This window comes from Stegostoma tigrinum, chromosome 46 (genome assembly GCF_030684315.1).
Source record: "Stegostoma tigrinum isolate sSteTig4 chromosome 46, sSteTig4.hap1, whole genome shotgun sequence".
NCBI classification, from domain to species: domain Eukaryota; kingdom Metazoa; phylum Chordata; class Chondrichthyes; order Orectolobiformes; family Stegostomatidae; genus Stegostoma; species Stegostoma tigrinum.
In genome coordinates, this window is record NC_081399.1 from 12,326,954 (window position 1) to 12,345,096 (window position 18,143).

General features: G+C 47.2%; 1 protein-coding gene across 2 annotated transcripts in view; it reads right to left on the reverse strand.

The window, feature by feature from the left end:
• Window positions 1-11,329, reverse strand: part of LOC132207409 (beta-1,3-galactosyl-O-glycosyl-glycoprotein beta-1,6-N-acetylglucosaminyltransferase 3-like) — a 56,741-nt gene extending 45,412 nt beyond the window's left edge. For both annotated transcript variants that reach the window (XM_059642921.1, XM_059642920.1), the window contains exon 1: window positions 10,053-11,329. In XM_059642921.1, the coding sequence (XP_059498904.1) occupies window positions 10,053-10,817 (765 nt within the window). In that variant the 5' untranslated portion in view covers window positions 10,818-11,329. The remainder of the gene's footprint in view (window positions 1-10,052) is intronic.
• Between the last annotated feature and the right edge of the window lie 6,814 nt (window positions 11,330-18,143).

The window sequence follows — 18,143 nt, forward strand, 5'->3', positions numbered from 1 at the left end:
GAAAAGCTCAGCAGGTCCGGCAGCATCTGTGAAGGAAACAACAGTGTTAACATTTCGGGCCTGCTAACCCTTCCTCAGAACAGTCAAACCATCAAACTCCTAGCTATTATCGTCACATTTTGCTGCACTTGGCCCACAACCCTGCGTGCCTCACAAATACAGTGAAGACACTTTCATATTCGTTACTGCACCGCATCCAAATAGTGAGGAGTTGACTCCTGACATTGACATACCTGGTTATTTGTCTCAGGCTTGTCCCACCCCAGGAGTGGGAGTTGAATCCACAGCTGCTGCCTTGGAGGGAAGGACACCACACACCGTGTCAAAGGATATCTTTTACTCTCAGTCCTTGTCATATCAAGTCATGAGTGGTAAGGAGTCTTGGTTGCCAACAGGGAGTTAGGATTATCAAGGATATGCAAGAATGTGAATGGTGGAGCAGGCTCAAAATGCCTAATGGGCTCCTCTTGTTCCTTGTGCATGTGGGAGTAGCTTTTTTTTTAAAAATCCACCTGACATCAGAACTTGCCATCATCTCATACACTTCTGATCAATCTCCTCTCAGACTCCATTATCTTCCTAAATTAGCCTAACCTTTCCAGTCTTACTTACAATTCTCACTTTACTGTCCCTTGTAACCTGTCAATGTTACTGTTGATGAATGCACTGAGTTTAGACTTCATTTGCTTTTCAATTCCTGAGATCTCCTGACCATGCCTCTAACCCAAAATCTTGCGTGTGCATTCCACTGCACTTGTACAACTGGTGAACGGTTAAGTGTATTCCCTTGGCTTCATTACCTTGTGCTAATCCTGTACCCAAACTTCTTTACTCCAATGGAAAAATCATTGACCTTTCCAACTGAGCCAGCCAACAAAACTCTGACACCATTCTGCAAAATCTCCTCTTCCCACTGTCCTGAGGGCCCTCACATCATTTCACTGTGACTAGAATTGGATGTAATCATCCAAGTGGGGCTAAACCAATGCTACATGCAGCATAATTCAACTGTTTACTGGCATCAATGCCTCTATTAATGAAGCCTTATGCTTTGCTGCACTCTTCAGGCCTCCTACAGCTTCAAATATAAATGAATGCTTATCACCAGATCCGTCTAATCCTGGGGATTATTTACAGTTGCGCCATTATGTCTCTATTACATCCCCACATCCCTTCTCCCAAAACATATCACCTCACACGCTTCTGTATTAACCTCCAACTGCATGCTGACTGTGCATTCTGGTGGCTGTGGACAATTCGTACCACCCTCACCATTTGCCAATCCTCCAGGTTTATCATCACCCCCAAATATTAGCATTTTCTCTCATAATACAGGATTTATAGCACTTATGTATTGAAAAAAACAGAACTACCTGAATGGTTATGAATTAGGAGAGGGGAATATTCAGTGGGACCTGGGTGTCCTTCTGCACCAGTCAATGAAGCTAAGTGTGCAGATGCAGCAGGCGGTAAAGAAGGCAAATAGTACAGGGACCTTCATTGTGAGCGGTTGAGCGTACAGGAGCAGGAATATGTTGTACAGTCAACTCGGGCTTTGGTGAGGCCACACTTATAATATTGTGGGCAGTTTTGGTCTCCTTTTCAGAGGAAGGGTGCTTTTGCTCTTGAGGGAGTACAGCAAAGTTTTACCAGGCTGATTCTGGAGATGACAAGACTGACTTCTGAGGAAAGATTGACCAGGTTAGGATTGTTTTTGCTAGAGTTCATGCAAATGAGAGGGCAATCTCATACAGACTAATAAAATACCACCAAGACTAGACACGGTAGATGCAGGGAGGATGTTTCCGATGGTGAGTGTGTCCAGAACCAGGAGTCACCAGCCTGAGGATTTAGGGGTAGACCATTAGAATGGAAATGAGGAGACATTTCTTCATCCAACTAATAGTCAACCTGTGCAATTCATTATCACAGGAAGCAGTTGATGCCAAAACATAGAATGTATTCAAGAGGCGGTTAGATATAGCATTTGGGGTGATTGGCATCAAAGTTAACGGGGAGAAAGCAGGTTTAGGATGTGGAGTTGGACTACCAGGATTGATCGTGATGAGTGGCAGAGCAGGCACGAAGGGCTGAATGGCTTCCTCCTGTCTTCATTGTTCACACGTTTCTAGGTCTATTTAGGGCGAAGCTGAGGAAACATTTTTTCATTTGAAGAAAAGTGAACTTATGGAATTCTCTACCACAGAAATCTGTGGAGGTTGAGTCACTGAATATATCCAAGAAGGTGAGTGACAAGTGTTTAAATGTCAGAAGAATGAGAAGCATGGGGAGTAAGTTGGAGTACTGCGCTGAGATAGCGGATTGGCCACTATCATACAGCATGGTGGGCCTGATGAAGGACTGAATCATTCTCTCCTGCTCCTAGTCTTGATGTTTCTATGGCCCAACGAGGGGAACATTACCACTTAGCAAACTCCTGTCCAAAATAAGATCCATGAATCAAGACTTGTGTTATAAATTTTTCTGTCCAGCCCTTTATCTGGTGCCGAGTAAAATGCTTCCTTGAATTCAGTTCAGACAATATTACCTGCATTAAAATTCTCAGCTACTACATCAGTGCATTAAACCAGGCGGGACATTTGCCTTTTGCAAATTAGCACCATCTTCTCTTCATTAACTCTAAGGTGGGTTGATGTGAATTGCAGCCATAACTGCAAGCATTGAAGTCAAGCTCATGTCATCAGGTAAACCAGGGTCCGTGTGGTATGAGCCCAGGAGACCCAAATTCAAATCCCACCTGTTCCAGAGGTGTGCCATTACATCTTTGAAACGGTTAGCATATATAAAGAACATAAAGTAGAGGCAGGAGTAGGCTGTTCGGCCCCTCAAGCCTGCTCCACTATTCAATAGAATCACAGCTGATTCAACGTTCCTCACATCCACCTTCCTGCCCTTTCCCTATAACCCTTAATTCCCCAAGAATGTATCTATCCCCGCTTTAAATATACACCAGGACTCTGGCCTCACAGCTCTCTGTGGAAAAAAAGAGTTCCAAAGACTCACAACCCTTTAAAGAGAAGAAATTCATCCTCATCTCAATCTTGAGTTGGTACCCCTTTATTCTGAGTTGATGCCCTCTGGTTCTAGACTCTCCCTTGGGTGGGGGGGCGCGGAAGACATCCTCGCAGTATTTACCCTTTAAAGCCCAATAAGAATCCTGAATGTTTCAGTGAGATCACGTCTCATTCTCCTAGACTCCAGTGAGTAGAATCCCAGCCTGTTTAACCTTTGTTCCTCAGACACAAACCCCCCACAGTAGGGACCATCCTAGAGAACATTCTCTGAACTTCCTTCAACGAAGGATCTTTCCTGAAAAAGGGGGACCAAAACTGCTCACGGTACTTCAGATACGGTCTCACTAGCACCTTGCACAGTTGCAGTAAGACTCCCCTACTCTTCTCCTCCAACCCCCTTGAAATAAGGGCCCCAGCATTCTGTTTCAGTTATGAAGGAGGGTCAACAGACTTGAAACACTGACTGTTTTCTCTCCATAGATGCTGCCCGGCCTGCTGACTTTCTCTCAATTTCTGTTTTCATCCAATATTCCATTGCCCTTGCTGATAACCTGCTGCCTGTGTGCTAGCTTTCAGTGTTCCACGCACAAGTTCCCCAAGTCCCTTTGTGTTGCAACTTTATTGATTTACATAACATTGTTCTTTTTATCCCTTCCCCAGACAACTTCACATTTTCCCACATTGTACTCTATTTGGTGAGCATTTTTGACAACTTAGCCTATCAATATCTGCCTGTGAAGCACATCAGACAACACTTACCTGTACCTCGATATACATGACTGTAATAAATCCAGTCAACCTCGGAGTACAACAGGATCTTGATCAGGTGGGCCAATGGGCTGAATAGCGGCAGGTGGAGTTTAATTTAGATAAGTATGAGGTGCTGCACTTTGAAAAGACAAATCAGGGCAGGACTTATACATTTAATGGTAAGGTCCCAGGGAGTGTTGTGAACAAAGAGACCTTGGAGTGCAGGCTCATGGTTCCTTGGAAATTGAGTCACAGTTAGACAGGGTAGCGAAGGTAGTGATGCTGTGCTTGCCTTTTATTGGTCAGTGCACTGAATATAGGAGGTCATGTACTTGACATTGGTTCCATCACTTTTGGAATACTGCATGCAATTCTGGTCTCCTGCTAAAGGAAGCATGTTGTGAAACCTGAAAGGGTTCAGAAAAAAAACAAGGTCTTTTTCCCAGGGTGAGTCCAAAACTAGACGGCATAAGTTGAAGATGACAGGGGAAAGATTTAAAATGGACCAAAGGGGCACATTTTTTCACATAGCGGGTGGTATATGTATGCAAATGAGCTGCCAGAGGAAGTGGTGGACTGGTACAATTACAACATTTAAAAGGCAGCTAAATGGGTACATCAATAGGAAGGGTTAAGAGGGAGATGGGCCAAATGCTGACTAGATGAAGTTAGGATATTTGGTTGGCATGGACAAGTTGGACAGAAGGGTCTGTTTCTATGTTTTATGACTCCAAGTCACATCAAATCAAAATCTCTCTTTAAACTGTTTGTATCCCTCACTCAGCCTGCCTTTCCATTTTCTTTTTGTTGTTGCAAATTCCACAACAGTACATTTCCTTCCTTCCTCCAAGTCATTCAGGTATGTCATCAAAGTCAATTATCTATGGAGTGAAATCATCATGGCTATAAGGGCGTATGTAAGCCATTGTGAAATGATGTGATAAAAGGACATGATTTCCTATCATGGCTGTAAAGATTAATGAAATCCAAAGTCATAAATTGATCTGAATATCTGTTGGCATTCCAAGTGATTTTGAAATATTGCATTAGAGAGAGTGCGGAAGCAATTCACTGGAATGGTTCAGGAATGAGAAACTTCGGTAATGAGGACGGTTTGAAGTTGTTCTCGTTGGAGAGAAGGCAGCTGAGACGGAAGTCTGAACGTGATTTTCAAAACCTAAAAGGAGTTTGGACAGAAGATTGGGAGAAACTGCTCCTGCTCAGAAAATAAAGAAACATAAGGGCCAGACATTTCATGTGATATGCCAATGAAGCAAAGGAGGGGTGAGAAAAAAAGTCTTTTTCACCCAAATTACTTACTGTGTGAAAAATGCACTGCATGGAAATGTGCTGGAGGCACATTTAATTGAGGCATTCAAGACATGCATTGGATGGTTATTCAGATATTTGAGCGTGTTCAGGGAAATGCCGGAGTTTGGAACAAGATATAGAATAATTGCAGGCACAATGGGCTGAAACGCCACCTTCCACAAAAATTCTCTAATTCTGTGGCTAGCGCAGAGCGAGATTAACTCAACGTTTATGTTATCAGAATGGTCAGCAAGGCCCTTTCCTCTGCTGGCTGGTGAGAAAACACTCTACTCTTTACTGGAACTGAGGCATAGCTGTCTCCACCAGTACAAGAGCTAAAGTAAGCCATTCATCACCTGAAACCTGCTCTACCATTCAATAAATATCATGGCTCTGCCAGTTGTGACTTCAATTCCACTTTTTTAATGCTTGTCCCGGAGATCCTTAGCTTTATTTTTATAAAAGCTATCTTACTCAGCCTTGAATAAATTGTCAACTCAGCCTTCGCTGTGGAAAATATTTCCACGGTACACCAGCCCTCTCAGAAAAATAGCAAGGCATTGGTGAGGCCACTTTTGGAGTACTGGGTACAATTGTGGACACCACACTATAGGAAGGATGTTGTTAAACTGCAAAGGATGCAGAAAAGATTTCCAAGGATGGTTGCTGGGGCTAGATGGCTCAAGTTACAAGGAGACGCTGGATGGGCTGCGACTTTTCACACCAGACTGCTGGAGGCTGAGGGGTGGCCCATAGATGTCTCTAAAATGACGGGGTGAAAGCGAGTGAAAAGCCTTTCAGGAAAACTGAAGGGCATAGTTTTAAGGGGAGACGGGAATGATTTAAAAGGGACTTGAGGACGGTGCAAATATGGAACGAGCTGCCAAAAGAAGTGGTAGAGGTGGATACAATTACAAGATTTAAAAGATGGCATGAATAGGAAAGATTTAGAGGAATATGGGCCAAACACAAAAATGGGACAACTTCCATTTAGGATACCTAATTGGTATGGACAAGTTGGACTGAAGGGTCTGTTTCCATGCTGTATGATTCTATGATGATATCTTATGCTATAGAACATCTTGTCGTACTTGCAAGAGAAAGCATTCTCCCAGCAAAAACTCTCATGTCTCCTCAGAGAACTTTATTCATTTCAAAAAAGGTCTCCGCTCAGATTTCCAAACTTAAGATGTGTAAAAGACAACGCGATCACCCTTTCTTCATAAGATAAGTCCTTCATTCCAGGAACAAAGCAAGTGCAACTTCCCGCATTGCTGTCAACATAATTACATTACTTTTTAAAATGAGAGAAATATATACAGGATAATTCTGCTGCGGTCGCATCAAGGCCCTTTTCGGCACTGTTAAAACTTACTCACTCTTATATTCTATTATACATTCAAAACACATCAATGTTTCATTTGCCTTCTGAATTATTTGCTGTACTGTATAGGTTTTGTGATGAGTATTGGGACACCCAGATCACTTTGTACCAGATATCTCAGAAATCAAATCCACTTTAACAAATACAGTGCATTTATTTTGAAAAGTGTACGTACTATATTGTACTCAATGTGGTACATCCCTTCATGGTCACTTAACCTACCTGCATTCTTTTGTTCACTATTCACCTCCTGACATTGCTTTGAACACTTAAGCCGTAGACACCTTTTGTAACAGACAAAAAAAAACCCTGAAGATTCTGGAATCCAAGGTAAACAAACGGGTGTCTGGAAGAATACAGCAAGCCAAGCAGCATCTGCAGCAAAGAGGTAGTCAATGTTTCAGGTGTTACCCTTCTTTAGGCATGTTGACTTCTCTTTTCCTCCAGATGCTGTCTGGCTTGCTGTGTTCTTCCAGACTCCTGTCTGCCTGCCTTGATAATAAAATGTGAGGCTGGATGAACACAGCAGGCCCAGCAGCATCTCAGGAGCACAAAAGCTGACGTTTCGGGCCCAGACCCTTCATCAGAGAGGGGGATGGGGTGAGGGTTCTGGAATAAATAGCGGGGTGGGGTGGGGGTGGGGGTGGGGTGGGAAGGCGGACCGAAGATGGAGAGAAAAGAAGACAGGTGGAGAGGAGAGTATAGGTGGGGAGGCAGGGAGGTAGGGAGGGGATAGGTCAGTCCAGGGAAGACGGACAGGTCAAGGAGGTGGGATGAGGTTAGTAGGTAAGAGATGGAGGTGCGGCTTGGGGTGGGAGGAAGGGATGGTTGAGGGGAAGAACAGGTTAGGGAGGCAGAGACAGGTTGGACTGGTACCTGGTTGCCTACCTTGACATCCCTTTGTACACTGTCAGTCGTGTTTTAATGAGGTCAGTCGGTAGACATCAGAGTCAGAGTTCCCTGATAGAAGCTGTTAGTCTGGTCTAATCAAGGAACCCTGGCTGATAGATACAAAACATCGAACATTACAGCACAATACAGGCCTTTCGGCCCATGATGTTGTGTCTATCTATTATCTGACTAAGATCAATCTACCCTGCATACCCCACATTTTACTATCCTCCATGTGCCTTTCCAAGAGTCACTTAAAAGTCTCCAAAGTATCTGACTCCACTACCACTGCCAGCAGTGCATTCTTCATGCCCACCATGCTGTGTTAAAAAACCTACCTCTGACATCTCCTCTATACCGTTCTCCCAACACCTTAAAGTTATACCCCCTCACAATAGTCATTTGCAGCCTGGGAAAAAGTCTCTGGCTATCCACTCTTTCTCTCAACATGTTGCACACCTCCATTAAGTCACTTCTTATCCTTCTTCACTCCAATGAGAAAAGCCCGAGCTCCCTCAACATTTCCTCATAAGACCCACCCTCCAGTCCAGGCAGCATCCTGGTAAATCTCCTCTGCACCCTCCCTGAGGCTTCCACATCTTTCCTATAATGAGGTGACCAGAACTGAACACATTACACCAAGTGTGGTCTAACCAGAGTTTTATGGAGCTGTGGCATGACCTCATGGCTCTTAAACTCAATCCCCCTGCCAGTGAAAGCCAACACACCATACGCCTTCTTGACAACACTATCAACTTGGGTGGCAACGCTGAGGGATCTATGGACGTGGACCCCAAGATCCCTCTGTTCCTCCATACTGCCAAGAATCCTGCCATTAACCCTGTATTCTGCATTCAAATTCAACCTTCCAAAATCAATCACTTAACATTTGTCGAGTTTGAATGCTATCTGCCACTTCTTTACCTAGCTCTGTATCCTCTCAACGTCCTGTTGCAACCTACAACCCTCCATGCTGTCTACAACTCCACCAACCTTCGTGTCATTGGCAAAATTACTAAGCCACCCTTCCACTTATTCGAAATACACCTCCTCCCACCCACCCTCCTGCAAAATTTCCATCCCCTATTCCCAATTCCTCCGCCTCCGCCGCATCTGCTCCCACGATAAGACATTCCACTCCCGCACATCCCAGATGTCCAAGTTCTTTAAGGACCCCAACTTTCCCCCCACGGTGATCGAGAACGCTCTTGACCGCGTCTCCCGCATTTCCCGCGACACATCCCTCACACCCCGCCCCCGCCACAACCGCCCCAAGAGGATCCCCCTCGTTCTCACACACCACCCTACCAACCTCCGGATACAACGCATTATCCTCCGACACTTCCGCCATTTACAATCCGACCCCACCACCCAAGACATTTTTCCATCCCCTCCCCTGTCTGCTTTCCGGAGAGACCACTCTCTCCGTGACTCCCTTGTTCGCTCCACACTGCCCTCCAACCCCACCACACCCGGCACCTTCCCCTGCAACCGCAGGAAATGCTACACTTGTCCCCACACCTCCTCCCTCACCCCTATCCCAGGCCCCAAGATGACATTCCACATTAAGCAGAGGTTCACCTGCACATCTGCCAATGTGGTATACTGAATCCACTGTACCCGGTGCGGCTTCCTCTACATTGGGGAAACCAAGCGGAGGCTTGGGGACCGCTTTGCAGAACACCTCCGCTCAGTTCGCAACAAACAACTGCACCTCCCAGTCGCAAACCATTTCCACTCCCCCTCCCATTCTCTTGATGACATGTCCATCATGGGCCTCCTGCACTGCCACAATGATGCCACCCGAAGGTTGCAGGAACAGCAACTCATATTCCGCCTGGGAACCCTGCAGCCATATGGTATCAATGTGGACTTCACCAGTTTCAAAATCTCCCCTTCCCCTACTGCATCCCTAAACCAGCCCAGTTCATCCCCTCCCCCCACTGCACCACACAACCAGCCCAGCTCTTCCCCCCCACCCACTGCATCCCAAAACCAGTCCAACCTGTCTCTGCCTCCCTAACCGGTTCTTCCTCTCACCCATCCCTTCCTCCCACCCCAAGCCGCACCCGCCGCTACCTACTAACCTCATCCCACCTCCTTGATCTGTCCGTCTTCCCTGGACTGACCTATCCCCTCCCCACCTATCTTCTTTACTCTTCATCTTCGGTCCGCCTCCCCCTCTCTCCCTATTTATTCCAGTTCCCTCCCCCCATCCCCCTCTCTGATGAAGGGTCTCGGCCCGAAACGTCAGCTTTTGTGCTCCTGAGATGCTGCTTGGCCTGCCGTGTTCATCCAGCCTCACATTTTATTATCTTGGAATCTCCAGCATCTGCAGTTCCCATTATCCCCAATTCTCTGCCACAGACGGCTGTGGAGGCCAAGTCACTGAGAATATTGAAGTCTACAATAGATAGGTTCTTGATTATCAAGAACTTAAAGTGTTACGGTGAGAAAGCCAGAGAATGCGTTGAGGAACTTATCAGCCATGACTGAATGGTGGAGCAGGCTCAATTGGCCGAATGGCCTAATTTCTACTCCTGTATCTTGGGGTCTGACGGTGTAACCCAACCTGTCTTTGCACACAAGGGAGTGAATGGTGAAGAGAGAGAAATGTGATGGAGGGAGGGTGAAAAAAACACTTGGATGAAGACAGGACCAGCAGACGGGAAGACGTTTACCTTTTTGTGCTGTGGCGGGGGGTCCGACTCAATCACATTGGACCCGTTCATAGCTTTGAGGCTGCGAACTATCTCCCGGTTGGTCTTCAGGGGGAAGTCTTGGCCACACGTGTTGATAAAGTACCTCCAGGGGACAGGGCTCTCCAATAGCTCCTCCATGCAGTTGAGATCTGCCTGAACTCTGGACCAGGCAGCATAGGTGACCGATTCTAGCTTGGCTGCGACAAAGACGTTGTGGAAACACGAAGCGATGGCCCGGACGGCCGCATGAAATTGACTCGGAGACTTACGGTCGACGTGGATGCAGTAGACATTCTGTGGGGCGTAAACGCTTCGTAGAAGCCTCTCGAACATCTCAATGCTACTGTGGATGACCATGGAGTAAGCCAAGGGGAAGTTTGCTTCCTCAGGGCTGAGGGGGACAGTGATATACTTGCGGGCCCTCACAAAGGAATTGCAATTTCGGGTCATGTCCAGATAATAACCTTCAGTCACTGCTTGGCGCTTGAGGGAGACAGTAATGGAATTAAGGAGGGCCTTTTCCACCTCCTGCCTGTCCCCTTGGATGATCTGCCAACAGGTGGAGTTCTCCTCGACCAGGAGGAGGTGCCCCTGCATTGCACCAGCGCCTGGCTTCACCAGCCCGAGGGGCAGCCAGCCCGTTTCAGTCAGGGCCAGGAACGAGAGGCACAAGATCACGCCAAGCGTGGACAGCGCTGACTTGAGGCTCAACCGGCGGGGACAATACCGGCTCAGCTTGGGCATGGCAGTTTGCGGAGGGTTGTGCGCCCAACCTTTAAGGAATAGTTAAATGCAGAATAGACGCTCTGTCTCTGCGCTGGACACCCTCTCACCCCCCTCCAAAGGTCATGGGGAAGGAAGACTGCAATTTGCTGGATAGATCGCACCAGCCAATCCCTTCTCCTGGTTAGATTCGTGTCTTCCCGAGACTCGAGAGAGTTTCTTCAGACTTTCACTCCCTCTGGAGTTCCGCTCCTCCTCTAATATCTCTCCTGCTCCAACTCACCCCTCTGTAACCCCTCAGCCGTTTCTACACTCCCGTCGTAAACCCTTTCTGCTGTCCCCGCGTAACCCCTCTCCTGCGCCGAAAACCGGCGAATATTCCGTCGTTTCTTGCTCGGAGACCGGGCTCCCCTCACTGTTGCCTGCCCGGTTTCTGCTTTGCTCCGACCGTTCGTGGAATAGTGATAAAGGGAACTGCAGATACTGTGTTGCCGGGGGGAGTAGAATGAGGAACCGCCCAGGAATACAGCCTGGATCCGTGAACCTGCAGCCAGACAGCACACAGAGCCACCCATCCCAATAAACCACGCCCCAGCCTGTGACAAGATGCCCTGTAAGGAAGCTGCTTTCCAGACCCACATTGAACTGCCCTTGGGCAATTAGAGATAGCTAATAAATGCTGGAGACGCCCTCATCACATTTATTTTAAAAAAACGCAGCGATAAAAAGTTAAATCAAACTCACCATTAGTCATCTCTCTCTCTCTCTCTCTCTCTCTGCTGAGAAATTGGAACTGTGGTGACTTGCTCTTTCATAATGTAGCAATGAATCAGAGCACAACAAGTTAATAGAATCGAAAACAAAACAAACGTCCCCCCCTAGCCGAGGGCAGCAGAGTGCCTCGATGGTAAGCACCGCCTCACCTCAGCACTAAGAGCTTGGATTCCATTCCATCCTCGGGCTCTCGCAGCTGTGTGTGGAGTTTGCACATTTTTCATGCGTCTGCATGGGTTTCCTCCAGGTGCTCCGGTTTCCGTCCAAATAAGATTAGTTGGCTTGGCTGTGTTTATTTGCCCAATCGTGTGCAGGCTAGGTGGATTACTTACACACATCTGCAGAGCAGAATGCTCCAACCCAGGCAACATCCCAGTGAATCCCACACTCATCCCTCACACCCCGCCCCCGCCACAACCGCCCGAAGAGGATCCCCCTCGTTCTCACACACCACCCCACCAACCTCCGGATACAACGCATCATCCTCCGACCCTTTCGCCATTTACAATCCGACCCCACCACCCAAGACATTTTTCCATCCCCACCCCTGTCTCCTTTCCGGAGAGACCACTCTCTCCGTGACTCCCTTGTTCGCTCCACACTGCCCTCCAACCCCATCACCTTCCCCTGCAACCGCAGGAAATGCTACACTTGCCCCCACACCACCTCCCTCACCCCTATCCCAGGCCCCAAGATGACATTCCACATTAAGCAGAGGTTCACCTGCACATCTGCCAATGTGGTATACTGCATCCACTGTACCCGGTGTGGCTTCCTCTACATTGGGGAAACCAAGCGGAGGCTTGGAGACCGCTTTGCAGAACACCTCCGCTCAGTTCGCAACAAACAACTGCACCTCCCAGTCGCAAACCATTTCCACTCCCCCTCCCATTCTCTTGATGACATGTCCATCATGGGCCTCCTGCACTGCCACAATGATGCCACCCGAAGGTTGCAGGAACAGCAACTCATATTCCGCCTGGGAACCCTGCAGCCTAATGGTATCAATGTGGACTTCACCAGTTTCAAAATCTCCCCTTCCCCTACTGCATCCCTAAACCAGCCCAGTTCGTCCCCTCCCCCCACCGCACCACACAACCAGCCCAGCTCTTCCCCCCCACCCACTGCATCCCAAAACCAGTCCAACCTGTCTCTGCCTCCCTAGCCTGTTCTTTCTCTCACCCATCCCTTCCTCCCACCCCAAGCCTACCTACTAACCTCATCCCACCTCCTTGACCTGTCCCCTCCCTACCTCCCCACCTATCTTCTTTACTCTCCATCTTCGGTCCGCCTCCCCCTCTCTCCCTATTTATTCCAGTTCCCTCTCCCCATCCCCCTCTCTGATGAAGGGTCTAGGCCCGAAACGTCAGCTTTTGTGCTCCTGAGATGCTGCTTGGCCTGCTGTGTTCATCCAGCCTCACATTTTATTATCCCAGTGAATCTCCTCTGCACCTTCTCTAGAGCAATCACATCTTTCCTATAATACGATGACCATAAAAGCACACACTACTCCACCTGTGGCCCCACTAACGTCCTGCGCAGCTCCAACGTGACCTCCCTACTCATATATTCAACGGCTTTTTGACCCTTCTTGAACACCTTACCCGCCTGTCCTGCAGGTACCCCTTCTCCCTTGTTAGAGCACATTTCAGAGGAAATGTTTGAGTAACTGGACAGATTTAGGAGCCAGTCACTCCTTAGTGAAGGTGGCATGTGTGCTCTCGCAAGACTAGATTTGGATTCTGGCCTTTTTGTTAGTTTTCTGATGTATATGGTCGTGCGAAGGTCATGTGTTTCCACAGCTGAACATCAATCAACTGTTTTTCTGCAGTTCTTGAATTGAGCAATAATTAGCTGGTTCCTACAGTTATAAAATTGAGCAACAATTAGGTGTGTACTAATTGTTGATGTGACCAATATTTAAATAATCTTCAACTGAGAAAAACTATTTGCTTTGGATTAATTTCAAAGAAATACAGGCGTTAACACTTAAAGCTGGCCGGCAGTCTCTTTCGCACAGGCTAATCCAGCAACAATCGAACGTAGTCACGCTCATAGAATCCCCCTTTTCAGACAATGTCCCAGACAACACTATGATCATCTCAGGGCAGGTCCTGTCCCACTGGCGGGACAGAGCCAGCAGAGGTAACAGCTCCGTGGGATACCGTCAAGAGGCGGGGGTGTGCCCTGGAAGTACTCAACATTGATGCTGGGCCCCAGGAAGCATCATGGCATCAGGTTAAACACGGGTATGGAAACATTCTGTTGGTTATCAATTACCACATCCCTTGAGTTTCTCTATTGGAACACAATATTGAAGGTGGAGAAGACAGAGCATGTACTCTGTGCGAGAGGCTTCAGCTCCATCACCAAGAGACTCAGCAGCACCACCTGCTGACTGTGTTGGGACAGTCCAAAAGGACATAGCGCTGTCACCGATCTGCCTGCTGCACGTTTTATAGACACTCCCAACATGTTGTGTGACACTCTCTGCGCTAAACGCGACGGAATTCAAACAGATCTAGCAACTCATAACGAGGTGTCCATGAGGTTCAGTGGGCTATTAGCTGCAGCAAAATTGTACTTAGCACGACTCACAATTTGTCCGACATACCTGACAGGTGGGTTTTGAGTTATCTGGAGAGGCTGGGGCTTTTTCTCCCTCGAGTGTCGGAGACTGCGGGGTGACATTATCGAGGTTTTTAAAATCATGAGGGCCACGGATAAGGTGAAAGTCAAGGTCTTTTTCCTAAACTGGGGGAGTCCAAAACGAGAGGGCAGAGATTTAAGGTGAGAGGGGAAACATACAGAAGGGGGATGAGGGGAAACTTTTTCAAACACAGGGTGGTGTGTTCAGGGAATGAGCTGCCAAAGCAAATGGTGGAGGCTGGTACAACTACAACATTTCAAAAGCATCTGGATGGTTACATGAAATGGAGGGATTTGGGCGAAATGCTGGCAAATGGGACTAGGTCAGACTGAATGGCTGGTTGGGGAAGACAAAGTGGACTGAAGGGTCTGTTTCCATGCTGTATGACTCCCTGACTCTATCTCTTCCAGTCCACCATTACCATCAACCCCGTTATTCAATGAACAGTGCAAAAGGGCATGCAAAGAGCAGTACTGAATACAGTACATGAGGAGATAATCTCATGAAGCTCCAAAAGAGGACTACTTCTGCTCGCAACAAGTGATGGACACAACTAAGTGATTACTTAGCTAACAAGACTCTGCTTTCGCCCCAGTGATGCTGTCAGGCCTGCTGTGTTTCACCAGTAATTTCTGATTTTGCATCAGATCTGAGCTCTGCAACCTTGCCACATTCAGTCACAAAAGATGGTGGACAATTAAACAAACCAATGGATGAGGAGGCTGTTCTCCAACAACCAAATCCTCAGTTATAGGGAAGCCCAGCACATCAGCGCCAAAGGGAAGGCTGAAGTATTGCAACAATCTTCAAGTTGATCCATTATGGAATGACCGGAGACACTGGATACTGCAAAGTTTGTGGGTCCTGACAAAATCAGGCTCTAAAAATCGTCATATGCCTTGTAAAGATGTTCCAGTCCAACCACTGTGCTGGCATGTACCCAAAATGTGGTCAATTAATGACTGATTTGTCCATTCTCTAATGTGCAAGTGTGAAGGAAGGTGTCATCAACAGCAGTATAAAGTAATACCTGGTCAGCAATAATCTGCCCAGTTTGAGTTCTGGCAGGTCCTGCCACTCAGCTGATGACAGCCTTGGTTCAAAGAAGTTCAATTCCCAAGGAGAACTGAGAGTAACTTTCCTAAACATCAAAGGAAACCTTTGACCAAGTGTGACATTAGGAGCCCAAATAAAACTACAGTTGATGAGAATCCGGAGAAAACTCGATGCTGGTTGCAGTCGAAGGATGATGGCTGTTGTTGTTAGTGTCAGTAATCTCAGCTCCAGGACATACCTGCAGGAGTTTCTCAGGGTAGTGTTCTAGGTTAAACCATCTTCAGCTCCGTCATCAATGAACTTCCCTCCGACATAAGGTCAGAAGTGGAAATGTTCACTGATGACTGCACAAAGTTCAGCACCATTCACGACTCCTCAGGTACTGAAACAGTGCAGGCCAAATGCAACAAGACCTGGGACAACACCAGGCTTGGTTTCTTGGGTGACAATAACACTGCATAAGTGCCAATCAACAGCCACCAGCAAGAAGGTAGAATCTAATCAGTGCTCCTTGACATTCAATGGCATTATCATCTCTCAATACCTAGTAACAACTTCCTGTGGGTTACTATCGACAAGAAACTGAACTGGACTCGCCATATAAATGGTGTGGCTGCAAAAGGAGATGAGGAACTTCACTTCCTGACTCCCCAGAAGCCTGTTCACCATCTGTGTAATGAAATACTTTACTTGTCTGGATGAGTGCAACTCAGAAAACACACAAGGGCCTTGACACCATGCAGGACAAAACCGCCCACTTGATTGGCACCTCACCCACAAATATTCACTCCCTACCGACGCAAAGGAGCAGCAGATTGGACCAGCTACAAGATGCACCACATAAAGTCACCACAACTTGAAAGGAAGTCCATCCAAACACATGACATCTAACAGATAGAAGGGCAGGGACAGCAGATGAATGCAAATATTACAACATAGAACCGGGGATCAAACCTGGCTAAATGAAGAGTGCAGGAGGGCATTCACTAGGTATATCTAAAAGTAAGGTGTCAACCTGGTGAAGCTACAACACAGAAATGCTTGCATGCCAGAAAGCATGAGAAGTGATGGATATACAGGGTAAAGCGATTCCACAACCTAAGGATCAGACATAAGCTCTGCAGTCCTGCAAACTCCCGTCATGAATGGTGGTGGACATATTAAAAAATCATTGTTTTGACTTGAATGTTGAGGCTGAGGGCTGACCTAATAGATGTTTACAGAATTGTGGCAGGTGTGGATAAAATGGATAGGTGGAATCTTTTTTTCCGAGGGTAGAAATTCTAATTATGAGGGGACATAGGTTTAAGATATGTCAGGGAAAAGTTCAGAGGAGATGTGTAAGTAATGTTTTTACACATAGGGTCGTAAGTGGCTGGAATTTGCAGCTAGAGGAGATGGTAGAAGCTGGTGGTGGAGATGCCCAGTGGAGGGCTGTCTATGTGGGAGTCCTCCCTCTTTCCCTCAGGCACTTGGGACAGAGGGTCTTGCACGCAGCAGTCCCTTACAACCACAGATTGTGGTGGTTTATGGACTCCCAGTCTAACTGAGGCACTGTGGAGTCTATGGACCATGTATATATTAGTTGTGGGCATTTTCAATCCCTTTTCCAGTTACCTGAAAAGCCTTTTTTTAAATGTTTTTGGTGTACTTCAGCCCCACACTCCTGATCTTTGGGCATCCAGTGCACGGGGATAGAGCTGATCTTGGGCCTGCTGTTGGACCTGGCCAGGCTTGCTATAAACAGGCCCGGGCAGCGGGCCACAGAGGCATTGTCTCTGCTGACTGTCTGACCCTCTTCCGCAGTTATGTTTGAGGCCAAGTGTCATTGGAGAAGGATTATACAGTGTCCACCAATACCCTCAATATCTTTTGGGAGAGGTGGTCACTGTGGGCTGTGGAGTGCTTTATTGCCCCCTCTAAATCTATTTTGATTTAATTCCTACTCTCCCCCTTCACTTGATTTTCATGTAAGCCATTGCCCTTATTGGGCTTTGCTTCTTACTGATTCATTGGCCACATGGGTATTTTCCTGATGGTGGAAATATTGAATTTTTTTTATGCAATGGTGTCTCTACTGAGTCACTGCACAAATATACACACAACATGGTTGTTGTGGGGAAAAAATAAGCACTGCTGCTGCGTAGCAGTACAGTGGAGATTGCAAAAGAAAAAGAAAAGAAGAAAATCAGGAGATTCAGAAACTCTCCTGATCTGAGAGACTGGTTCGGAGCTGGCTGATCAGTGTCCACAGATAATAAGGAATGCCTCAAGTTGGGAGCAAATGTGGTGGAGGTGGAGGAATTGGGAATAGGGGATCGAATTCATGCAGGAAGGTGGATGAGAAGAGGTGTAGCCTCGGTAGCTGTGGGAGTCAGCTTGAAATGGGTATCAGTTTCAAGGTGGCTACCAGAGATGGAGACAGAAAGGTCCAGGAAGAAGAGAGAGGTATCAGAAATGGTCCAAATGAACTTGAGGTTGGGGTGGAAAGTGTTAATAAAGTTGATGAACTGTTCAAGCTCCTCGTCCAAGCACATAGCAGCGCTGATACAGTCATCAATGTTGCAGAGGAAGTGGTGGGGGATAGTGCCGGTGTAGCTGCAGAAGAGGGGCTGTTCCAAGTATCCTACAAAGAGGTAGGCATGCGGGTACCCATGGCCACCCCTTTTGTCTGCAGGAAGTGGGAGGAATTGAAGAAGAAGTTGTTAAGGGTAAGAGGGTCTGATGAAGGGTCCAGGCCCGAAACGTCAGCTTTTGTGCTCCTCAGATGCTGCTTGGCCTGCTGTGTTCATCCAGCCTCACATTTTATTATCTTGGAATTCTCCAGCATCTGCAGTTCCCATTATCTCTGATATCAAGGGTAAGAG